This window comes from Cyrtonyx montezumae, unplaced genomic scaffold (genome assembly GCF_038088225.1).
Source record: "Cyrtonyx montezumae isolate F1298 unplaced genomic scaffold, pur_monq_1.0 scaffold_17, whole genome shotgun sequence".
Classification (NCBI taxonomy): domain Eukaryota; kingdom Metazoa; phylum Chordata; class Aves; order Galliformes; family Odontophoridae; genus Cyrtonyx; species Cyrtonyx montezumae.
The window spans coordinates 15,109,280-15,134,299 of NW_027071903.1; the positions used below are offsets into that span (position 1 = coordinate 15,109,280).

General features: G+C 46.0%; 2 protein-coding genes across 2 annotated transcripts; one reads left to right on the plus strand and one right to left on the minus strand.

Moving 5' to 3' along the window:
- Positions 1–277: 277 nt before the first annotated feature.
- PNP (purine nucleoside phosphorylase) lies at positions 278–8,614 on the minus strand. The gene is made up of 6 exons (XM_065734270.1): positions 8,592–8,614; positions 5,966–6,135; positions 4,549–4,652; positions 3,122–3,297; positions 942–1,132; positions 278–489 (listed from the first exon to the last, which is right to left on the minus strand). Exons 1-6 carry the CDS (start codon positions 8,612–8,614, stop codon positions 278–280), a joined length of 876 nt encoding a protein of 291 aa, XP_065590342.1.
- Positions 8,615–14,286: 5,672 nt separating this feature from the next.
- On the plus strand, positions 14,287–19,092 carry CMTR2 (cap methyltransferase 2). The gene is made up of 2 exons (XM_065733396.1): positions 14,287–14,328; positions 16,403–19,092. Exon 2 carries the CDS (start codon positions 16,422–16,424, stop codon positions 18,711–18,713), a length of 2,292 nt encoding a protein of 763 aa, XP_065589468.1. The 5' UTR covers positions 14,287–14,328; positions 16,403–16,421; the 3' UTR covers positions 18,714–19,092.
- The last annotated feature ends 5,928 nt before the right edge of the window (positions 19,093–25,020 follow it).

The following is a 25,020-nucleotide window of genomic DNA, read 5'->3' on the forward strand; positions in this document are numbered from 1 at the left end:
CCCAGACCAGCAGAGGACTTTCCTTGGCCAACAGGAGCTGGGTACCAAAAAAGGGGATCACTGTGGCAAGATTCAAAGCAAACCTCAGCACCCAGCTAGGTAAAGCACAGGGACAAAACTCAACCACCTCCTCCCATCAGAGTGGGACCACCACAAACCAGCAAGAGAAAACAGTCCGTCCCAAACTGGAACACGAGGACGGGGCCGTCTCACCAGGGCTCTCCCTTGGCACATCCCAGCACCCATGCACTGCGCTTCGGATGCTAAACGATCGAGGTCACGGGGAATTTGGGCTGAGCTTGCTGACGAGGTGCACCACCAACTTCTGCAGGGCTTTGGCCCGGCCCGCTGAGACGCGCAGCACGTCCTCGTGGTTGGCCTTCTCCTGGCTGCCATAGCTCATCACCGCCGTGTTGGTGACGAGGGACAGCCCGAGGACGCTCAGCCCACAGTGCCGGGCCACGATCACCTCTGGCACAGTGCTCATACCTATGGGGGGGAGGGGGGAGAGGAGCAGGATGAGTGGAGGCGGTCTGGATTCCCAGTACAATGGCTCTCTGAAAAGAGGCTGTGCCAGGGGAGGTTCTGGTTGGGTATTAGGAACAATTAGAGCTCTGAAAAAGCAGTGAGGCCTCGCCACAGCTGCACCAGAGAGCGGAGGGAGTCACTGTGCCTTGGAGGTGCCCCAGAGCTGCGGGGATGTGGCACTGAGGGATGCGGGAAGCACCATTATTTCTGACTGGGTCCCACTGAAGTGGAGCCACCTGAGCGTGGGAGATGTATGATTTGGAGAATAAAGCAGAATATTGTGCTTGGCTCCTCGTTCTAGACAGACATAAGCACACAGACCCGTTCTGCAGATCCATCCTAGCAGCCTCGTGCAGGACAAGTTGTTTAACCCATTGCTAAGCACCCCACAAGCCCGGCCCCGCGCAGCTCACCCACAGCATCCGCTCCCAGGGCCTGCAGCACGCGGCACTCAGCAATGGTCTCGTAGCAGGGGCCTGCCATCATGCAGTACACCCCATCACGGGTGAAGCCCAGGAAGCCCAGCTCCTGTGAGCTCTCCATTGCCAGGCTGAGCAGGTCCTGGTCGTAGGCATCAGACATGCAGGGGAACCTCACGCCAAACCTGCAGGACACAGAAGGGCACAGCCACACTGACACTGCAGCTGCTGCCTCCAACAGAGCCCCGCAACACTCAGCCTTTGGAGGAAGAGGGAATGGTTGGGATGCCAGGCTGGGTCAGGGCCCTCACGCAGGCTATCAGAGCTCCTGGCTGGCTCTCGTATTCCTCCTACGAATGCTCAGGGCAGGAGCAGCTTATTTTATGTTCATAAGCACTAAAATATTACAAACAACTTTCCAGCCTGGTCTAAAGGAATAAGTACTCATCAGCATGAAAATCACTTCTTTCCTGAAGGATGCCCAGCAATGCGCTCAGGCCAATCTCTAATTTATTAAATCAAATCTGCAGATTCTTGCCTATATTCCTTTTCCACATCACTTCATTGCCTCCAGATTTTCCTAGCTATGCTTAGATAAATCCTCTCTGGTGGCTGAGTGGGACTGGCTTTTAGAAAGAGTTTGCTCAGCTGAAGCTCGTATGAATCAGCTTGCAAAGCCTTGTCGGACCTCTTGCCCATTTGGTGCCTCCATCAGCACTACAGAACTCCCCAGGCACTGCAGTCTGCACTGAGAAATTGCATCTGGGAGGCAATGAGACAGCCATGCTGCCTTTGAATTCTGCCCAGATGAAGCTACTGTTTGGCTGGTGTTTTCTCCTCCTATCCCCTAGTGATTCTGAAAGCCCAGAGAGCTTCAAGCACTCCTCTGTGTGGCTTCTTTGCTTTTGGTCATCCTTTCCTCCCACCCACACCAATGCCTATTGAAGATCTGAAAGGAACTAATGTTAACTAGAAACTAGGCAGACCATCGTGCTCTCTGCCAGAACTTTCTTTTTGGAAGGATCCCAGGTGCCCGCCCTGCAAACATGTCCCTGTCATCAAGGAGAAGGTCCCAACCCAATGATGCATTCAACCCCCCAGTTAACTAAACCCACTCTTTGCTCATAAGCTATCACCATCTTCACCACCTCCAATCCACCCTCTGGCTGTAGATAACTGCTTTTCATCCCACTTCTCTCCTACCCACTTGGTTAGGAGATCCTTCTTGTTGCTGTTATCTCCTTTTCATCACAATCCACCCTCTTTCTGCCCTGGACCTCCTCTTATTTTTAACTGACATCTCATGCTCCCTTCCGTGCTCAGCCCAAGTCTTCCACGGACACATCCAGCAAAAACTCTGGCCTGGGACCATTAGAAGACCTCTCTGAACCTCAGACCCCTCCGTGCCCGCTGACCGCATCCCTCAGAGCCATATCTCCACAGTTCTTGATCACCTCCAGAGAACATAACTCCCCACCTCCCTAGGCAGCTGTGCCAGTGCCTCACTGAGAAGAAAGTGTTCCCAACCTGTAACCACCCTGAAATCCAACCCCTCACACTCTTTTCAACCCTACTTGGAGACCTGGCACATCCCCTCTGGTGCTATGACCTTGCGAGCGTTGGTTGCCTTCTACCACACAGTGCTCTGGGAGGGATTCAGGATCATAGATGATTGGTATGAGAGATAATGGCTTCATGCTGTGGCAAAGGAGGTTCTCAGTTTAACGAGCTGGTTGCTTCCCTTGGGGCAGCTCTCAGTACTTGGGGTACAGGAGACATCTAGGGACTAGGAAAAATGTAATCAGCTATAGGACAGCTTGGATGTCACTGTGGAGGAGACGAACAAGGACAGAAGCTTTGTTGGAGCCTGCAAACAGCCCTTCGTGGAGAGAGTGGTTTGGTGCTAGCACTGAGAAGTGTGGGTGCCCCATCCCTAAAGGTGCTCAAGGCCAGGCTGGATGGGGCCCTGTGCAGCCTAGTGCCTTTAAGTGGTTGGCAACCCTGCCCATGGCAGGGAACTGGATCTGGATGGATGATATTTGAGGTCCCACCCAACCCAAGCTGCTCTATGGCACTGTTTCAAGACAGTAATATTAAACCTCTATCAAAAGAACACTTATTGAATGACTGATTTTTTGTGTGTTGCCCGCTATAGGACTGGGAAGCCTCCTTACCTCTCGTCGTTTGGTCCACGCAGTGGGTTCTGCCCTCCCATGCCAAACATACCAATGTGATCCCTAATGAGCATGATGTCCCCCACCTGGAAGTGGGGGTTCAGCCCCCCGGCAGCATTGGTGACAATCAAGATCTCCACCCCCAGAAGAAAGAAAACCCTGATGGGAAAGGTGACCTGCAGGAACCGAAGAGACACATCCAATGAGTGACAAGTCTCAGCTCAAGTGTTTGGCACTCAATGCACATGGTCTGCCAGTAAACTGAGAAGATCCAAGAATGGAAAGATGAGATCACAGTGGCCCAGTAGTGCAAACAAAGCTGAAAAAAAGCATTACGTAGCTGGTTAATTGCCCCTGTTCAATTAAATGTTACTGCAGCAGAAAAAGACATGACGACTGTGACCAAGAGCATGGGGAGTCCATGAGGGACAGGGAGACAGGGCTTGGAGCAGCCTGCAGTGGCCTTCCCAGGGAGAAGGGGAGGCTGGAGGAAGCTCATGCTATGCACAGAGGGGCCTCTGGGAGCCCACGAGCAGACAGGCCAATCTTTTTTCCCTAATTTTAAATTGCTCTCTAATTTAAATAGTTTTAACATTTTTTAAACATATTAAAAAGCTAATTTTGAGAAGAATCCCATTAAAATGCAAGCCCACATTTATTATGGTTGCTGTAAGGTTAAGTAAATGCAGCACAAATAGAATATGCTGATAATTTTTTTCCTCTCTGTCAAGGTCTTGTGGAGATCAAACCTCTGTGCTGATTGGAGAGACTACTTATGCACACAGGCCTGGAGTTTAATTGATACACGAGCTTCTTACAGCAACGATGCGTTTTGCAGAAGCACACAGATTGCTTTCTTAATTTCAGTTCATTCACATTAGTTTGCTTCAGCAACCTCAACTGAAGTTAAGGAACTGCTGGGAATGGAAAAAAAGCAATCAAAAAAATTAAATTTTGAGGAGTCAGGATGGAACTAGGAAGGTGGATGAAACTCCTGAAATGCTGAACAATGTAAATGCTTGAATGTTCACATATGTGAGCTGGGAGAGTACATCAGCTTATTCCAGTCAATGGAAAAAAAAAGAAAAAACTAAACTATACAAATGCAAAAAAAGATTAAAATGGATTATTTCTATCACTCATAGTTTTGTGGTTGCAGATTCAAACTGTGATTAAAATGACTGAGCTAAACCATGAAAATAATCTGCCTTGTACGATGTATGATTCTGCCCTAAGAGCATGGCAGAGCTATTCACAAACTGCCTCTCCCCCTTTGACTTCCTCATTTTATTTCATTCTGCAGGGAGAAAGCCATTTGTACGTTCATTGCTGGAGCTACCCTCCCACAGCTAGGTGCCAAAGCACACACATTGCTTTCCTCTCTTGGTAAAGATCCCTTTGGTGCATGAATGATGTTCAGAACTCACTGTGTTGATGGAGTGTCCCTCGTAGAAGTGGAAGCGTCCCTGCATGCAGACACACGGCCGCCCGCTCAGCTCCCCGAACACCAGCCTGCCCACGTGCCCGGACACTGCAAGGAACAACAGCATCATCTGGGGCTCACCCATTTTAGAGGGATGCACAGTTAACAGAATGAATGGTTCCGAGAAGTATTGCAGTGAGGATGGTATTTTACAGGTTGTATAACTGGAAAGATTATCACAGTGGAAAGAGATAATAAGAAATAAATGAAACGCTCATCCATGCCCTAGGCTTGCAGTTAAAAAACTCCAAAGGAGCAATCACCAGAAAGAGCTCCTTCCCCAGTGGTGGTCAGCCCAGACTCTACCCCTTCTGGTCACACAGGTGCATTGCCTTCACCTGTGCTCCTGCAGCTGACTCAGTGCTCGCCTCAGGTGATCATCAGCAGTTCAGGCTGTGATTCAACAGTTCCCATACAAGGGAATTCTCAGCTGGCTATACATCCCACCTGAAACGTGGATTTCTGCTCACTATCAGGTGAACCAAGAACACAGCATTCCTCACTGGACCCTGAAGGGTCATGAGATGTTTAAGAACAAGCAGTGAGAGATGAATTCGTGCTGATAGCCTGCAGGGGAACACCAGTTCAGGATGTTACCATTTCTTGAGGTTTCCCTCTGTCTAAGAAGCCCAAATATCCATCAAACCAATCTGCTGAACCCCACCACTAAACCACAACCACACCTCAGGGATGGAGAATCTACCACTGCCCTGAGCAGCCTGTTCCAGTGCTGAACCACTCTGTCCACAAACAAATTCTCCCTAACGTCCTGAACCTCTCCTGGTACAACTTCAGGGAATTGATGTTGAAACTTACTGAGACATGGAGGCCCTGCAGCGTGTCCAGGGGAGGGAGCAGAGCTGCGAGGAGTCTGAGCACAGCACTGTGGGAGCAGCTGAGGGAATGGGATGGGTCCATTGGAGAAGAGGAGCTCAGGGGAGAGCTCGTGGCTCTGCAGCCCCTGAGAGGAGGGCATGGGGGGGGGGCAGCCTCTGCTCCTAGGTGACAGCAATAGGGTGAGACATGGTAGCCTCGTGTAGAGATTCAGGTTGGCTACTGGGAACAATTCTGCACTGAAAGAGCAGTGAGGCAGTGGCACAGCTGCCCTTGGAGTGGGGGGAAGTCACTGTCCTTTGAGGTGTCCCAGAGCTGTGGGGATGTGGCACTGAGGGATGTACAGTGAGCACGGCACAGTGCGTGGTGTGGGACTATGCTACACTGAATCGAGGGTGAAGATGCAGGTCTGTGAATGCACACTCTGCCTCTGTGGGACCCTGTGCCCAGAGCCAAGCCACGTGGTGGATGCTGGTTGAAGTTACCCCCATCTCTGTTGCTGCTGATGGATGGGCTGCTGTGCTAACCTGTGCTCCTTGGGAAGTGAGGGATATCCTCATAGGGAAAGACCATCTTGTGCTCCAGCGTATCTGCCAGATCTCCCAGCCCGGATCCACAGATGATGGCAATCTTTGGGCACAGAGCAGTGCGGGCACGTAACCAGTCTGCTGTTTCCTTGTACACCTCATAGCTGTTTCTGCAGGAGGAGAAGAGGTCGGTGAACCCATAACCCCATCCAAAGAATAAACTTCAAAAGATAGCAGCCCTGAAAAAGTGCAGAGAAAAAAGATTTATTAAGACTAAAAGGGTAGGAACTTCACTGCTATTACAGAAGATGTTTCTCTATAGCAATCACTTTTAATCTCATTTTACCCCTGGCCACAGGCAAGTTATTTGAATCCTCTCTGCCAGACTTATTTTATAGTGGAAACTGGCTAATGATACCTATATCACCCAGATGTCACAAAGCATAACAGTTCATGCTTCTGATGTGCTCTAGCCTCTCCCCAGTTGGTGAAGGAATGGAAAAAGCACAGTTAGCCTGAAAAACCTCAACCTGTGTGCATACATGAGAATGTCTAACCCAGGCTGGGGAAGTACAAGGGAGAAAGGTGTGGGATCAAGCAGCACCAGCAGAGATGAGGAACCCGACTTCATCAGCACTGAGTGCTTGCAGCTCTCAGGGCTTTCTTCCAGAGCCAGGAACACCTTGCAGACATCCACATCTTGTGGTTTCAGTAAGGATGCTAAATGTGGATGCCTGGTTCTTCCTCTCCTCCCCCATGCAGCAGGTTACACTCACAGTCCAGTCCTGAGCAAAAAGTTCAGTAACACATCTATATGAAAATATAAATTAAACCCACACATTTAGTTTGTGGGTTTTTTTTCCTGTTTTAAAGGGGTATGCTCAGTTACTTTGCCAAAAATAGATCTTATTCAATGCTGGCATTACTTTGCCTGCTTTGAACTTGTCTTTTCAGTAGAGAGACAACTTCAATATTCAGGCGTGACAGTCCAGTATTCTTCAAACACATTAATCACAGTTTTGAAACTCAGTCAATAGAAGAAGAATCCCGTAATCCTTCTTCCAATAGGACAACAAAGATACTTTCTGAAAGTCAATATCGAGGTTGATTGGAGAGTCTCTTCAAATGCAAGGCTGTTGATGGCATTTCTTGATAGCTATCTGCTCACTGCCACCAATGAGCAGCATTGGTGGCCATAGACAGGGGAGGACTAGGAGCTGGAGTGAACCAACACAGCCACGAGCAGCACACTGCCTAGCAAGAGGCAACAGGATCAGAAACACCCAAGCACGTTACAAACTTGTGACACCGTGGGAGAAAGACCTTCTGCAGTCCTGAATTAAAGTGCAGTCATTTAGCTGAGATGCTTTTCAAAAGAGCTGAAATAAGCAGAAGGTTTGAAAACCTCGAGCCTACTCTTGACTACTATCTCTTGCCCAACAACAGCTGTCCCAGGCAAAAACTAAGAGTACTTTGCATATACCAAAGAAAAAATCCTCAAATATTCCTCTGTTGGGTAACTGTAACACTTAGCAAAACTGCTGAATAATTGAAAGCCTTATTTAGAGGGAACAAAGAGACCTTAAACACAATACCCAAATGGATGATGTACCTGTGGAGGCATAAGAAAAACAATGAGGTCATCAGTATCTGCTCTTTCACTTGACCATGGTTCCCTCATCTCTTTATTTTTACACATATGTATATGTATTAAAAAAAAAAGGAACATGTACACACCCTTGAAAGATAACATAAAAAATTGGCCATTATCCCCAAAGCCCCCAGAAATTTGGGGATGGAGTAAATCCAGTTCACTGTCAGCTGAAGACAACAGGACTGACTGAGCTGTATAGAGTTTCAGAGGGACTTTTGTTTTTCCCCTTCCGAGCAGAACATGAGAACACTTCCTATCCCAACGTGTTGGAGATGCAGAGCACTGCAATGCCCAAATTCTTTGCTGTGCCCACTCCAAGCTCCTCCTGGGTCCCCATCACCATGACCCAGCAAATGTAGCCTGTACCCTGGATGTGCACGAGGTCTAGGCAAGCTCCTTGACAGCCTGAATTAGCAGGGAGCACCGAGCCCCCTGTAGCTATCCCTTCTCACACAGTGCCTGCCTAATAATAGTGCTCGGTAGCATCGCTTTGGATTAAATCACAGGATCAGCTGAAAGCACAATCCCCTTCATTGTGAGGGCTGTCATCTGCTGGAGGAACACATCTGCTGCAGAGCACAGGATTGCCATTGATGACATCTTTTGTGGCATGAAAAAAAGTCCTCATTCCACTTATGGCTTGGTTGAAAGCAAATCCATGTAAAACGCAGACATCCCACAACAAATAGATGGGTTATATTTCAGAGAGGGTCACGCTGATATGCGGCGTACGCCCATCTCTGGTCCCACGGCCTCTCCAAGGTCAGCTGCTCGCTGCCATATTTCATAATAGCAGCACCTGACGTGGGCAGATGGCCAGAACCCTCTTCAGTAATAAGACATTTACTCCTGAGCAGCCTTCGCCTGACATTTATTGAGTACCCAGCGAGGAGAAGAAGAAAACAGGGCAATGCGTTTCTCCATTCCCTTCCATCTCTGACATCAGTGTATCCCCTATTGCAAGCACCTTACCTGTCCTCTTCTGCATAGGCCATCCTCCTCCTGCTCAGCTCAGCCCAAGAAAGGAACAGCTGCTGGAAGCAGAGCTTTTTTGGCCAGCCCAGGAGCAGAACCCAAGAGCAGGTAGGTGCCCACGGAGCTGCTGCCAGCCCCAGCTGGGCTCCGCTGTCCCTAATCCCCAAAGAGGAGGGGCACGTCAGGACAGCGGCTTTTCTGCTCTCACTCCACGACACGGCAGCTCCAGAGCTCAGCAGAAAGCCCCACACGTGCTTTTATCGTGCAGATGGAGCCTATGGAAAGTTCACGTGCAACTTTTCAGCAACCTCTCAGAGCAGCTGACAGCGAAGCTGCATCAACACGCACGCGCTTGTGTCAACCTGCAGAGTCTGCAGGTCAACCCGTGCCACCCAGCACCGTGACAATGAGTTGTTTCCACATCTCACGTTATCTTCCCATTCGTTCATGCCTGCCCTGCTAGCTCCCTGCAGCTCTCCATGCATTTAATTGCTCCACTCACCTCGAAAGGAAATAATACCTCGAGTCTGAGAGTCGCAGAAATGTGGGGGTGGGAAGGGACCGCTACAGATCGAGTTCAACCACTGCGCCCAACACGTCTGAACGAGTACATTAAGGGAGACCTGGGAAACAAAACACGGCCCCATCACACACCTTTGCAATATGACAACCAAGTGCCAAAAAAAGACATTGGTGATAAGTAAAGAAGAGACGGAACATCCACAAAGGCCACATGGGCCTGAAGTTTATAAGTATCCCAAGCTGGGAGAAAGACTTGATGAGAGCTTGTAAACCTCAAGGCAAATCAGCCTGACACGAAGAAAATTGAGCTAGACAAGTTTCAGATCTCAAAGCATTTCACAGTACTTCCATCCACGTTTGCTTGCTGGCATCCAAGACCACACAACGAACTCATCACCTTAGCAGGAAAGACCCTGATAAAGATGGCTTTCCCTCACACAAAACCCATCAGGCTGAGAGCAGAGACGGCTTCAGGCAGCACTGCACCAAACCCTGCACCCAAAGAGGCCACCCAAAGAGCACTGCTCACCTTTCTGCATGAGCTCACGTGCTCCAGTCACTGTCACCTGCCTCGAGTCCTGGGGCCACCTCTCTCTGTCCTTTGTGCCCTCTGGAGCCTGTGCTCTGCTCACTGGCACTCAGCACATCCCTGAAGGCGACTACCTCCTCCTGTTAAACTAACGAGTGGAGCAAAGCTGGGCCCTTAGCATTCACTTTCCATACAGTTCTTCAGCATCGGAGTTCTGATGCCCCCCAGATATGCTCCCTTGTTATAGCCTTAATCTGATTACATTCATTAATCTGATCTTTTTGCAAAGCAGACAAGAGATCAGACAGCCTGAGAGCTCTTCCCAATTTGTTCTTGTCTAGGACAATCTCCTCCCTAGTTCAGATTTACATGGAGAACAGGATTACCAAACAGGACCGTTTTATCTCTTCCTGCAGCACCCATTATTTAACAAAAGCTACTGAGGTTTATGTTGCAGTGGTGCATGGCCTGGACAGCTACGAGATAAAGGCTCACCCTGATAGAAAAAAAAAAAGAAGATTTTGGCATTGAGGGCATTCACACCAATAACACTCCAGAGAGGAAAAAAACTAATTAAACTTCTGCTCCTATACAAATACTCCAAAGAAGATCCATCTAAAGTTAGTGAATAGCTTGCATAATTCTTAAGAAAAAGTATTTCGTTGTGAATCTCTCAGCCCTCTGCGTGTGTCTACAGAAAATTATATCTCCAATCCAGATCTGATTGACTTGGGTGCCATTCAAGCCTCATTTCTGCAGCCAGAACTTCCACAGCTCCAGGATGCAGATACAATCACCTGAAATAACTTCCTAACGACGCTCTGCCTTCCTGCAGCAAATTTCTATCTAAATAAGTGTCGTGAAGTGTTTTTCCAAGTGTTTCATCAAAACATTTAATTAATGCTTTAGGGTACATCTCCCACTTCCCCATGCAGCATCGCATTATCACGCAGTCCTCTCACGTGTGCTGCACATCATGCTCCTGGGAAAGGGCTGCACAGGCTGCAAGCTCAGCTCAAGAATTAGTAGGTGTTCTCCAAGAACTAACCAGGATTTTCACAGTAATTTGTCAACTCATTGCTTAGGAAGCTCACTTGTTTGTATGCTTGGCTATCCCACAAGGAAGGCAAATGAGAGCTAATTATTTATCAGGAAAGTTATTCCCCTCGAGATGGCCTTAATCTGTTGGAAGATCTGAAGCAGTGCATGTGCTGCCATCATATATCCACAGGAAGGAAGCTACAGCAACGCACTACAAGAAAGGGGTGGTCAGGGGAACAGTGCTGAGAACTAACAGAGCTCGTCACAGTTAGCTGAGCAAAATGAAAACCGAGCAACGCCCTGATGGCAGTCTGAAAATGCTGCCATGGAGGCAGGGGAGAGAAACTCTGCACAGGCACCACGGCACAGGGGTGAACGTGTGGAATTGAGCTAGGCATTAAGAAAAAAAGCCTTCTAGCTACCCAAAGCACAGGGCTCCAAGCAGCCCCACTGCAAGGGCAATGGGGGTAGAGATACAATCATTAAGGTTGGAAAGGACCGCTCAAATCACCTAAGTCCAACTGTCAACCCATCGCACTCTGCACACTAAGCCATGTCCCTCAGGTAGGTCTGTGTAAAGGGTTGCACAAGCAACAAAGCAGAAGTTTCATTCAGAAACCACGCTGGCCCTAAAAGTCACCTCTTCTTTTGGAGTTTAATAAGATTTAGAGCTTGTCCAAATCTATGAATCAAGTTCTTATCCTGGCATCAGAACCAGCTGTTGGCTCTGGGCATGTTTCTCCATGGTAAGAAAAGGACTTCTCCATGGGTAAAATAAGGGCACTTTCCCATGCCAGGGCCAATGCTGGTTACATTTTCTGATCAGATTACCTCTCAATAGGCAATCACACCTTCACACAGCAGAGCTCCAGGCCAGACCTTCTACCAGGCTCCTGTGCACTCCCAGCTCCTCTTTAGGGAAACACCACTTCTTGGAGGTCAGTGGGTAAACACAATCCTCCAGGATGTATTTATGCTGTCCCAACAAAATAAATACTTTCTTTACTATCTCATTGAGTAGTCTGTAGGACTTCCACTTAACGTCCAGTTCTCAGTGATTGTTGTGTAAAGAAGTAAGAGCTGGAAACTACAGATCATTTTACTCATCATCAATATTAGACGTCGTTTATCAAAATCTCACAGTTTACTTTCATCACAAAAGCAGTTTGGCCACAACTCCTTTGGCAAAGGAAGCAAAATGCAAACCTGCCTGACTTCAGACTGCAAATCAGAAGAGCCCTTACAGAACCTGTCATCAGAGTCATGAGAAAGCACTGTGTTAAGGACAACCAGCCTTCCCAACTGGCATGCCCATGGTTACAAGTGGATTAACACCACCACGAGCTGCATGTCCCACCTTGGTGGCTGCCTCCTCCCAGCAGGGACTCTAGTTGCACCCAGCAGAGGCTCCTGGGTAACGTGAATGTGAAAGTCACAGCTGAGCACATCCAAAGCCCCCACAGCGGGTGCACTTCTGCAAAAGAAATAGAGGCTGTTATTTGCCAGCCTTCAAAGAAAGCCATGCTGCCCCCACAAACGACAAGCACCTTGCATCCTCACATGCAAAGTGAAAGCAAAACATATGATAAGCCTTGATCCACAAATACGCATTTTGGGGTCTGAGCTGGTAGCACTGCAGAAGTGGGGCTGACCCAAAATGAAAGTATTGCATTGCCACATGGAGAAAAGAAGACTGTGAGCAGTAAGATAGAAGAACCTACTCAAACTTCTGCCTTAACTTCAAGAGCTATAATGGGACACATGAGAAAGCTTAAGTTCACAGGGAAACTGAGTTTACAGTGAGTTGTGTAACTCACAGTGGAGTTAACAGTGTAGTTACAGAGTCAGAAAAAGCAGCATTTTTTCTTATTAATGCTATTCACCTGTACTGCCTTTAGCTAGGATTCTGATAACACCGTATGCTCAGTCCTTTCCTGCATTTTGAGAAATTCTCCTCCTCAGTGCAACAGGTCGTGGTACAGAAGCACCAGAAGCTCCAGTAAAGCCCAGCAGAACAGAACACAGGAGGTAGCAGTTCCTCTTCCACAGCACTATCCCTCGTGCACAGAATTGTTTGCACTCTCTTTTTTGGTGTTTCCAAAACACTTAGAAGTCAATATGGGGTGAAGAAACAACCTAAGCACCTGAAGAAATGTCAACTCAAAAATCGAGTGATGCACGTAGCTTACTGTACATTAACTACTTCAACTCTAGTTGAAAGGAATAGCAAAAGGAATAACAGAATACTACAGCACTACCACACTCACAACAGAGGAAAAAACAGAAGTAAAATCATACCCTACTTTTAGTTAATAATTATAAACACAAGGAAGAAAATAAAAACAAAACGCTTGAAACTAAAGCATGCCTGCTATGGTCTCAGTAGGTCTAAGATCTCCCAAAGCAATGGAAAAAGAAAACCTAAGCAATACTACTAGAACATTCTCTACACAGCAAAACTTAAAGAATTACAACAGCCCCTAAACACCCAGCAATATTTCCTCCCCCCTCCCTCTCTCCCAGTACCACTTTAACCTGCTTTTGCTTTCCCCCTTTTAAGTACCCAGAGATGTTGAAGAGTGATTTTTATCCAATCACAGGGAGAAGAGGCACCGCACTCATGCACATAAATCTTCCATCCACAGCTGCTGCTCCTTCTCTTTGTATAAAACTCCTCTCAAAGAGGTAGAAAATAGCATGTTTGTATTACATGGCGCTTACTGCATTTGGTTTTATCTTTATGCATTAACTCTCTCATAAGAATCAATTCATTTGTTTCTAGGGACTTAAAAGAGTGAAAATTTAAGCTGTGTATTTGTATTTACAAGTTGTATGCCTATTTTTAATGTGTATACATAATTCTTTTTCTATTTTTTCAGTATTATTCTTTTACTTTAGAAAGCAAATCCCCCCCAAGGGAGAAGGGAGGCTTATATATTTCACTGTGATTTTAACTCATAATTTCTCTGATTGTGATGCTTATATCCCTTTTCACAGAGCAGGAGAAAGTATTAACCTATGTATTACAGCTATATTCCTAACAGAAATGCATTGTTATTATTATTTTGCTCCTAGAAAAAATTCCTGTGGTTATAAAAGCTTTGGAATCCCTTGTACTCATAGCACTGTCTCTTTGTGCATTCTGAATTAGGGGTAGATCCTACTTCATCAGTGAGAAACACGTGGAATACAGCAAAATGAAATAATTATTGCTAATTATTAAATAATTATTGCTAATAATTAATGCTACGCTACGGGCTGTTTGCTCCCAATTCAACGAGTAGGTGTTGCATTTCCTAACCTGCATGAAAATCCATTTAAAGCACTAGGAGCAGCCTGCACGGAGCGCTCAGCACCTGAGCTGTGTAACTTTGATAAACGTTTATCACTTCCTCCTATAACGAGATACCGTTTGGGGCTGTGTTACAGCTAGGAGGTGGCCCTGAAGAAACTAGCCAGGCGCGCGTCAGAAAGCCTGCAGCTGCTCCCTCCGCTCGCTCTTCCTCCCGATCCTTGCTAACTGAGGGTAAGAGAGAGGAGCGGCTCGGCTCAGCTGCGGGGCCGGGCGCTGGAGCGAGAGGGGCGGTGCGGTGATCGCAGCCCGCCCCGCCGCCGGGCCTGCCTTGCCGCTGCGCCGTCGGGGTAAGAGCGGGGCCTGTACTAGGCCGCGCGGGAGCCGCGGCCTCGCGTAGTGGTGTGCCCGTGCAGGGTGCGACCTCGACGGGGGGCGCCTCTGCGAAAGGCCGGGGATGGGCGGGATGCGGCTAGGCCGCGCCGTGTGAGAGGAGGCGGGCCGTGAGCGGGTGAGGAGGGGAGAGCTGGTGTACAGTGTAGGGATGCGGCTGCTTGGGAAAAGGAGGCTGTCCAAACGAGGAGCAGCTGGGTGCTGTCGTTGGGGTCAGTGGCTTAGTGGCTTCCCTAGCCCTGCCCTGAGTGAGGGCTGTGAGCAGGGCTAGCGCTGTCTGCAGAAGGCTGGAACTGAGGGCAGGCCAGCTCAGGTAATGGCAGCTGGCTTCCCTGGGTCCTTGCCAAGCTTGTCAGGATTTGATGTTGTGAGCATTAATTAAAAGGCTGTGTCTAGCATTTGTGATAAAAATGAGATGAAACTAGTTTAGGATGCAGTGCTTGTCTATGTTGAGGTCTGTAAAACCTTCTAACTAGGAGGGGTGAGATTTAAATGGGATATAAGGAAAAAGCTTTTTACAGTAAGGACAGTGAAGCACTGGCACAGGCTGCCCAGAGTGGTGGTCCTGCCCCGTCCCTGCAGACAGCCAAGGTCAGGGATTGGGGCCCTGAACACTGATGGAGCTGTGGGTGTCTCTGCTCACTGCAGGGAGTGGGAGCAGACAGCTCTAAGGGTGCCTTCCTACTCAAACCATTCTATGATTTACCTTTTCTCTGTGGTGTTTATTGAGATATAGGGCGCTGCTGAGGACGGAACAAGTCCTCATGAGCAAAATTGAAATTAGGTGTGTTTTATGCTTATTGAATGGCATCCAAGGTGGGGAAACAGTTGGAAATATCACACTGACACTTCACCACGTGCTGCCTGTAGCGAGCTGATGTACGGCTGGGTTGGCTTGAGGTCGTTGCTTGGGTGGAGGGGGTTTTACCCATTCTTCTTTCTGTTTGCTTCCTAAGTTTGTCATCCCTTTTGAATTTAATCCAGTAGTTCTCAGCAAACTGTTTTCATAAGTTCCTAAGTTTTGTGACTCTCTACCATGATATTTTGTTGTATTTTGCTTCTGAGGTAATGGAATGGATTTGAGGATGGTTAAAATCACATGGTAAAGGATTTCCTGTCTTCTGTATTAATGCTGAATAAATAATGTTGCTTACATGAGAAATCTTAAGTTTTTGAGTAGACTGGCTGGTTTCTGGTTTATGAACCTAAATCCTCCTGTGCTGGCTTTGCACTGTGTACTGGAGCAGATAGCAGAAGACTTAGCAGTTTTGTGCAGCTGTGGTTATGGTGCCTTGGTCCATTTAGAGCACAACTTTGCCATGCTTTCATCTTCAGCATGAAGAGCACAAGTGACCACAGATGCAAGAAAATCTTTTCTCACTTCAGATATATCACCCTTTTCCTAGCAAGCTGTAAGAACTTGCCAGGGCCTGGTCAAAATGATGTGAGGTTGTAACACAGTGAATGTGTTTTGGCTACAGGTGTGGCTACAGGGAGTGGCTGTGAGGAGCTCTGCAAACATCACATTTGTTTTGATGGAGGGGGAATGCATATTATCTGTGATCAGCTGGGAGAAAATGGAAGAACAGCAGTGCTCCTTTTCTAGGGGTAGTTGCTGTTTGTCTCTCCTAACTCTTCATATTTTGAGCATACTCTGAGCACTTGGGTAATATATTGGTGTGATTGGATGAAAAGATTTGTGGCCCATCTGGTTAATTTGTATAGCTCTTGGCACGTTCTGTTTTGAGCCAGAGGTCTAAACGCTTAAATATAAATACCTGTGTAGTGAGTAGAGTGTTCAGTGAAGGGCTGAAGTAGCAGACTGCCCTTCTTTACTTCCTGTGTAAAGGGTAATGGAACTGGTGACCCTTTTCCCTTACAAATGGCTTTATTCACTATAGCCTTTGTCTATTTTATTTATCTCACACAAGAGTATCCTTTAAAAAAAAAAAAAAACAGATCAAACAAAACTCTCTTTGCCTATTTATATATGTTTATGATTGGAATTGTTTCTCTGCTTTTGTCTTTCAGGTTGTCAGTCAGTCTGAGAATGAGCACATGTAAGAAACCTTGCGTTGAGCAGACAACAAATCTTGAAAAGTTTGACCCTGAAATTCTTTCTGAAATTGAGCAGCTCTTTGCAAAGAAGTTTTCTTATGCTAAGCCACTTAATAATGAATGGCAGCTCCCAGATCCTAGCGATGCCTTCACGTGTGACCACAAGGAATTCAACTCACTTCTTGATCTGAAGAACTCGATGAATGAAGTGAAGAATCAGCTTAGTGATAAGAATCTTATTGAGTGGCATCAGCACACTTCATTTACCAATAAAGCAGGAAAAATAATTCCTCACGTGAAGAAATCTGTGAATGCTGAGCTGTGCACCCAGGCCTGGTGCAAGTTTCATGAGATACTGTGCAGTTTCCCTCTTCTCCCTGCAGATGCTCTTCAAGAGGGACAGTTGAATTCTGTTCACCTCTGTGAAGCACCAGGAGCTTTTATAGCCAGCCTCAATCACTACTTGAAATCCCACCACATCCACTGCAACTGGAATTGGGTGGCTAACACTCTAAACCCATATCATGAAGCAAATGATACCCTTATGATGATTATGGACGACCGTCTTATAGCAAACACGCTGCCTTGGTGGCACTTTGGCCCAGACAATACTGGAGATGTGATGTCACTGAAACATCTGACAGGACTTCAGGACTTTGTAAGTCATATGGCCACAGTTCACTTAGTAACTGCTGATGGCAGTTTTGATTGCCAGGGAAATCCAGGCGAACAGGAAGCTCTCGTCTCACCCCTCCATTACTGTGAAACGGTCACTGCTTTAATGATCCTGGGTGCTGGAGGATCCTTTGTTTTGAAGATGTTTACCCTGTTTGAGCACTGTTCTACCAATCTTCTCTTTCTGCTAAACTGCTGTTTTGAAGAGGTCCATGTCTTTAAGCCAGCTACTAGCAAAGCTGGAAACTCAGAGGCCTATGTAATTTGTCTTCGTTACATGGGCAGAGAGAGCATTCATCTGCTGCTCTCAAAGATGATGCAGAACTTTGGTACAGATATGGTCAACAAAGCTCTTTTCCCTCAGCATGTGATCCCAGAATCTTTTCTTAAAATACATGAAGAGTGTTGCATGTTCTTCCACAGGTGCCAGGTAGAGACTATCTGTGAGAACATCCATCTCTTTGAGCACATGGAAGAAGCGGAGCAGACGAAGCTGAACAAGTTAAGAGATTGTGCTGTAGAGTTCTTCATGCAAAGATTCTGTATGAAACCCATTGCTAGAAATAACTGGCTTGTCAAGAAATCTCAGACTGGTTGCAGCATGAATGCCAAATGGTTTGGGCAGAGGAACAAATATTTTAGTACGTACAATGAAAGAAAGAGGCTGGAAACCCTTACGTGGAATGATAAAGTGGCAAAGGGCTATTTAAACCATGTGGCTGAAGAGCACAGTGTAAATAATGCTGGTAAAATGTGCATTTTGGAAGGATTGTCTCCTAACCTGAAGTGCAACTTGTGGTACATTTTGGAAGGAAAGAGGCTACCAGCAGTGAAATGTTCTCCATTTTGTGATGGACAAGTCTTGGAGAATCTTAATGAAGCTATGAATGAACTGGAGGGGAAGCCAAGAAGCAGCCAGGTGCCACAGCTCTGTTGCTCCTGTGAGGTGCTTACTGGGGAGCAGGTACTGGCAGAAGTGTCTGATCTTTTCCAGTCTTACCAGGAAGTCCAGAATGGCAGATGTGGGGTCAAATTCAAGTGCCTTGTGGTGGACTTCCCATGCCTTTACGACACTGGAAGCCAGCCCAGTATGGAAATAAAGTGCCTAGACTCAACCACGCTGCTGACTTGTAGCTTCTCTTTGCTTTATGATGGAGAACCAAAATACCAACAGCAGCTTTTGGAGTGTGTTCTGCATTCCCTGAGTCAGCTTGCAAAGGGAGATGCACTGATTCTGCCTATTCTTTCTTGTTTTACACGTTTCACAGCTGGCCTGGTGTTTGTACTGCACTGCTGTTTCAGATGCATCACGTTTGCTTGTCCAACGTCCCATGATCCACTGAAGACCTGCACTGTTTTGCTGTGTGTTGGTTATCAGGGCCTCCCAAATCCAGTTATTGAATACCTGCAACATCTTCATAAAATAATGAGCTCTTTGCTAGACTCAGACTCTCCCAAGCAAGTTTTGCAGTTTGTGCCAATGGAGAGTCTCCTCCAGGGCAAACTGTTGGAGTTCTTGTGGGATTTGAACACAGCCATTGCAAAGAGACAGCTCCACTTGCTTGTGCAAGCTAAGCAACTACAAATGACTGGCAGTATTTCACCGTAAAATAACTCTAGAGTTGAGCAAGTTGCTCCTATACCTTGTTTCTCAGGCAGGTAGAAGTTAAAAGCATTGATGTGCAGGTAATGTCAGTGCCATGCCTAAGTTTTACAGTCATAGCACTGGGAGAATGTTTTGGGCTACTAGCCCTACTTGTGGTGTACTGGCCTGTAGAAACCCCTGGCTTAAATCTCAGGTGTGGGGAAGTTGGGGCAGTGATTGAAGCGGACAAACTGTTTTTTCTGTCACTGTTACCTGTTCAAATTTCCTCACGTTCCACCTAGATCAGTGTTGTGGCCTTTGTGATGAGAGGTGGTGTGGTGCCTTACCTGTTTCTTCTGGCCACACTGTGGTGGGCTCTGTTTTATGACATTATCCCTCTTGTGCTGAGTTCTGACACCACTGCCTTTTCTTACAGGGTCTGTGGGAGCTAGAAGTTGATGCTGGGGCCAGGATGTGCAGCAGTATGCAAGCTTGGTCTACAGCTTGAGGGATGAGTGTCCTGGGAGCAGGCAACTGGCTTGCAGGGGTTGAGTTGAAAACAGCTGTCTTTAAGCAGCAGCAAAGGTGTCCAGGGAATGATTAACTTTAAATGTGTTCTGTGGCATAGGACAGGTGATTGGCTTAATCTCTCTGCCCCATCAACGGATGGAGTGTTTTAACTTCATATATATATATATTTTTTAATGGATACCTCCTTAATGTGATTTGAAGTGCTATTAAGGAGGAACTGCAAATGTTTTTCAGGGTAGGAGCATGATCACGTAAAGCTCCGTGTTCTGAGAAATGCTTGGGAGGAGTGCTAAGCTGAAGAAATGCGATACTTTCTTTGGGTTAAGATTTCATTTGGTTCTCCTTAGAGATAAAAATAATGAAATTGCTGACTGACTGCTCCTTTAAGGGAGTCAAATTTCATTTTTCATATTGCTCCTTTGAGAGCTGCATTTTGAAGCCTAACTCGTATATTAACGTTTAGTTTTAAGTTTGTAGTTTACATGGGAAAACTTGCTCGGAGGGAGAAATGATGTTTGGAAGGAAAAATGATTTACTGCTGATATGTACAGGATCTCTTAGAAAAAAAGTCGGAAATGTGGAGCTGGAAGGAAAACAGTCTCCTGATTAATTACCAGTCACCTTCTGGAAGCACTTCTAATTATGTAATATAGGAGCTTGAAGGGTAATTGATTACTGGTAAGGATTTAAAGCACTGCTGAAAAACTGTTTTGTCTGGAGGTGCTGCACATTTAATAAGCTTTTTTTGCCACGTTGATTGGGGCAGAATTTCATGCATTTAACAGTTCATTTTTTATTTAAGGATTTGATATGAATGAGTTGGTGGCTCAGGTCTGACTAATTCATAGCATTTTCTAAAAGTCTTGTTTTTTTTTTTTTTTTACAGCTGTATGTAAGTAGAAACAGAGAAACCTTGCTAACAAAAGCTTCAGGGATTGGTCCTTGTCCCCTTTCATTTATTGAAATGAGCTTGCTCTGTCATGAGCTGAGTCATACTTCCTCCCTTGGACCAGGATTCGGGATTTCTTTTAATAAAGAAATACTGAAAATGGGAGAAAAATAAAAGCAGGAAAGAAATATTACAGGAGAATGAATGACAAGATGGGATCAAGGACCACATGTAAAAGTCTCCTTTGTCTGAGTGAAAGCAGGATGAAGGTATAGTCCAACAAAGACACCTCTGTGTCTCTGCCACTGTTTTGGAGGTGATTTATGCATCTGAAGCTCGCACTGAGCGTATGAAAAGGCTTCTCTCTTCAAGCAGGGGCAAATGAGATTTCTAGTGCGTGGATGCTCTTACACTGGGTATTCTGATGTGAAGGCACAGGTAGCAGAAATGTCCCAACCAGCAGATGAATGATGTGAGTTTTTCTCCAAATGTCACTCCGATGTCTTTGAATTCTTATTGTAAAGTAAAATCTGAGGTGACCACCACTCAGAATGTGTTTATCAAACTTCAGTTTTCAAGCTTTCCTTGGTCTGCTTTGTACATCTGACAAACTATGCAGACTTCTTGGAGATTACTGCAGTCCCACCTTTCCTCACAGTGTTCTGTTTCCCTTTTTTCTTTTTTTTTTTGGCTTAGTTTTTAAGAGAAAGCATTTTGAATAGCCACAGAACTGTATGAGAAGTCAGATCCCTTATAACATCGGAAATCCAATGTCACATGCATCCTGGTGCCTCGTTTGCTCTGGACCTTTTCTTCTGGCAGCTGTCAGGAGGTGATGGGAGGAATCCTTTGGCAGCAGCTGCTTCTCTTGTTAAGGAAAATGTATGGCCTGGGAGCTCTTCTTTTGTTGTTGTCTCAATGGCAGCAGTTTCAAAGTTAGGAATGACGCTTGTCTTTTTAATTGCGAGAGTCCTGCATTGTCCTAGCTGTCTCTAGACCAGAATTTTCTTTGAGAAGTGACACTTAATTTCACTGGTGACTTTTGGGATATGTAAGAATGCATGGGAAGAATGCATTAACCTTTGCAGAGAGGGGCTGCTGGCTCCTGCGTTGGTCGGTGCTGTCAGTCCCTTTGGCTGACTGGGTTTTGGGTGATGGTTGATGAAGTGTCTCAGTGTCCTGGCTGCCTTTTTGCTGGCCCTTTTTTTTTTTTTCCCCTTTAACCTTTTTGAAGATGAATTGGATATTGGCTCTCATTTGTAGGAGCCTCAACTTTCACGCAGGGAAGATCGTGGGGGGGTCAGATTGGTAGATTCAATCAAGGTATGTGAAAACTTGAAACACATTTAGTTTTGCAGCTCTGCTACTGTGTGTTTCCAATGGAGGACCAATATCTGTGTCCACCAATGAGCTGCAAGCCCAATTGTTTTGTTCTGAATGTCTGGATTTCCATTTTAAGGCATCACAGTGGTTGTGTGGAGGTTGAATGAATTGGATACCTCACCTAATGAAAAAGTTGGTTTTCCCTTTTTAGCTGAGTTGCATTGAGACTTGCCAGTTGATCTTTTGTGGATGTATTTGGATGTGCACAGATTATGTTCTTGCCACTGGCTCTCCAATTTAATTTCTGCAAAACATAATGAGATTTATAGTATGAAATCCGGTAGCTTATTAAAATGATACTAATTGGCATCTATTCATCTTGATTTAAGCTGACCTATCAAATTACTGGTGGTAAAAGTAGAATATTTAGCAGATTTGCTGTTCATTAAAAGCACAACTTGGGATTTAACAAGGAGGGCTTCGTGTTGCTCATATTGAAAGTAGGAGAAGAAAAGAAGAAACCCCACACCTTGATTTCAGACCACTGTAACCGGATGCTTTAGGATGCCATGAATGAAAGTTGACCAGCAAACCGAAGCCTCAGAACCTTACCACCTCTTACTGTTCCTAAAACCCATCTTCTGACGTCTGTTTCATTTACAGATGGTTTTCAGCACGTTAATTCTTAATGGTGAAACAGAAGAAACCCTACATTAATTTGCCTTGCCGTTTTGGGTTTTGTTTATCAGTGCACGTCCCTGTTCCTCAGCTTTAAACAAGAGCCTCCATCTCAGCTGCAGCCTTTGAATATCTGTCTCTTATTTTTGAGAGCTTTGAAGGCAGGGAGATGAAAATTTCCTCCCAGAAGTCTGATAATGGTTTCTCCATCTCATTCTTGAAACTGTTTTCGTGAATGCCATACCGATATCCTCAGCTCCAGTTGTTTGTGTTGCGTTCACCTGACAAAGATCAAGCAGGGCTGTTTATGCCAGCAATGCGTTCAGCCTGTGGCTGCTCATTTCTTACTCTTCAGGGAATAATTTGGGTTGCTGTTGAGCCCTCCTGTGCAATTTGTGGGGGTCCGGAGCTGAATGTAAGTCTGAACAATGGAATTTGCTGGAAGAATTAGCTGGCGACTGTAGGGACGTAAAGGTTTTTCTTCTGTAACACATCGACGTGTGCTTTTGTTCTGAGAGATGTGTGTGTATTTTTTTTTCTGTAGATGAAGGGGTGTTGGTTTACGTGGCCGTTGTGTTTCTGTTTGGTCCGCAGATGTGTGTTGGAAGAGCTTTTCTAAATGGAAGGAAAGCAAATTGTACGTAGAGAAAATAAAATATATCCTCTTTTAGTTTTGAAATGTTGCTGTTCATTTCTCTACCTGAACATGGAAGAAGATAACGAAGTGCAGGAGGGGGACCTGCCACGCGGACCCATCGTTGGTGAATGCAGGAGACAGGGCAGCCTGCTGAGCGTGGAGTGTCTGCTGCTCACTTCCTCAACCCTTTTCCTTTGCAGTTTTCTGTTTCAAAGAGACATCAGTGACAGAAGTGGTGCGAGCAGTGTGTAGGAGCTCCCTACCCTTGTTAGCCATGTGCTGTGCATGGAGCCTGCCTGCACAGCAAGAGCTGTCCTGTGGATCTTCAGTTCCTCCCGACTGTGACAGCTGCTCTGGTAGGAAACCACACTACGGTTTTGTCTGCAAAGTCCTTTATTAACCCTTATCCAAATGCTTTCATTCAAAGTGCTTGCCTTCACTGAAAGGTGTTACTAAACGAAGAGCTGTGTGCCTTATTTCTCTGCTGCACTGACAAGGGTTCCAACTGGTTGTCTCTGGCTTGGTTATCGGGTTTGTCACGAGGCTCTGTGCTAACTAGTTCTGATCACAGTTATGAACGCTGACACTTCTCATTGCCTCTCTCCTTTGGAAGTGGAGGAGAACCTCAGATAAAGGAGCTGGCCAAGACTGCGCCGCATCCTAAGAGGTAGGAGGTATAGTTTTCTGGTACCTTAATTTTCATACAGCTGACAGATATTGGGGGCAATCTGTAAATTAGAAGTGCTGTTGAATGCCTGCTGAAATGCAGGCCAACGTTGTCTCACTTGCTTTTAACTCTGGACTCAAGTGTTGGCAGTGAACATCAAAATGTGCTTCAGGAGACGCGAGCTTAGAAGTGAGTGGTCATTAAAATGGGGACTGCGTTGGAGGAGCCTGAAGGACTGTGTTGGATTTGGTGGAATTATGATTTAATGTGACTGTACTGAATTACAGACAAATGTATATGCCTGTAATTGTATTTAAGCTACCAACCAGTTCTTTGAAATATTTACTTTTCACAATATTGCGGTATAAAAATATTGCTTGAAAACACATGAGATGGCAGATTAGAAACAGAAGGGAAAGCTTGGCTGTCTTCGTTTTGCTGTTAGAAACCTAAAAACAGCATATGTGATTTCTTCAGTCTTTAAAGTCACTTTATATGCTACATTATGTTGATTATAAATCTCATTTCAGTTTTGATAGATCTCATGCAAGCTTGCCTGCCAGCTCTTGAGTTTTAGGTGTTGTCAAAGCTAAGCTGAATCGCTGAACACAGAGCAGAGGAGCTCTCTCTTTTAGGCTGAGCAGAATGATTGAGCAAATTCTTCCACTGTGTTCTGTCTATCTGTAACACAGTACTGTTTGGAGGCAACTGCTGCACCACGCTCAGTGGTCCCTTTTAAAGGATGTTTTTTCATCTGTAGGAAACCTGAACACGTTTATCAAAGTCATCTTCAGTATTTTATTAAATGAAGATGACTGCTGCTTGTTAACAAATTGATTTATCTAAGTTGAGGGGGAGCAGAGAGAAGCACCTGTCGTTTATTGACAAATTGATTTATCTAATTTGGTGGGTACTGGGGAGAAGTGAATCAATATTCAAGACTTATTTGTTGCTGAAGTCAGAGATCATTATCTGTCGAGCTGAGAGATGTGGATGGATGAAGACTGCCTGACACAAATGAAAGCTCGCGCTGCTGTACCCCGAGGTCCTAAGCTGTCAGGTACCTGTGCCTCAAAACAATGACCTGGTGGCCAGGCAGTAATGAAACCTCAATTAGACGGAGGAATGAAGGGGCTGTGGTGGTGAAGTGCCTTAATTTAAGTCTCTAGAGGGTTAAGGTGATTAAGTACTTTCTTTATAATCAGTTGACCGATTATAAGAGGTTGATGACAGTGTACTCTATAGCTGTTGAGTTGAAAAGTAATGAAATCTATCTTGGGGTCATAATTAAATCTGCTTCCAAGGTGGCCTGCAATAATGATGCTCTTTGGCAGAGGAGTGTGGGAGTGGGGCAGGAGGATGGTTGCTGCTGGGGACATCTGAATCACAGGAGCAGCGTGGGTTCCCTGCCTTCCTGCCGTACTGCAGCAGCACTGATGGAAGGTCCCAGCTACATGAGCCTGAGAAGACACACACTGCAAGGTGAGCTCAGAGCCCTGAATGGACTGTAGTGCAGGGTGTCTTGGTCCCTTCCTCCTAGGTTGGGATTCTTGCAAGATTGCTCACAGGAAGCAGTGATGCTGCTCAGCACTGGGGGCTTGCTGTC

Excerpts from the sequence above, each read along its gene's own strand:
- PNP (XM_065734270.1), bottom strand. The coding sequence starts at position 8,614 with ATGGCCTATGCAGAAGAGGACAG. Across the intron at positions 6,136-8,591 it reads GCCTATGCAGAAGAGGACAG|AAACAGCTATGAGGTGTACA; the intron begins GTAAGGTGCTTG and ends CTCCTCCTGCAG. Across the intron at positions 3,298-4,548 it reads AGGGACACTCCATCAACACA|GTCACCTTTCCCATCAGGGT; the intron begins GTGAGTTCTGAA and ends CGGTTCCTGCAG.
- CMTR2 (XM_065733396.1), top strand. The coding sequence starts at position 16,422 with ATGAGCACATGTAAGAAACCTTGCGTTGAGCAGACAACAAATCTTGAA.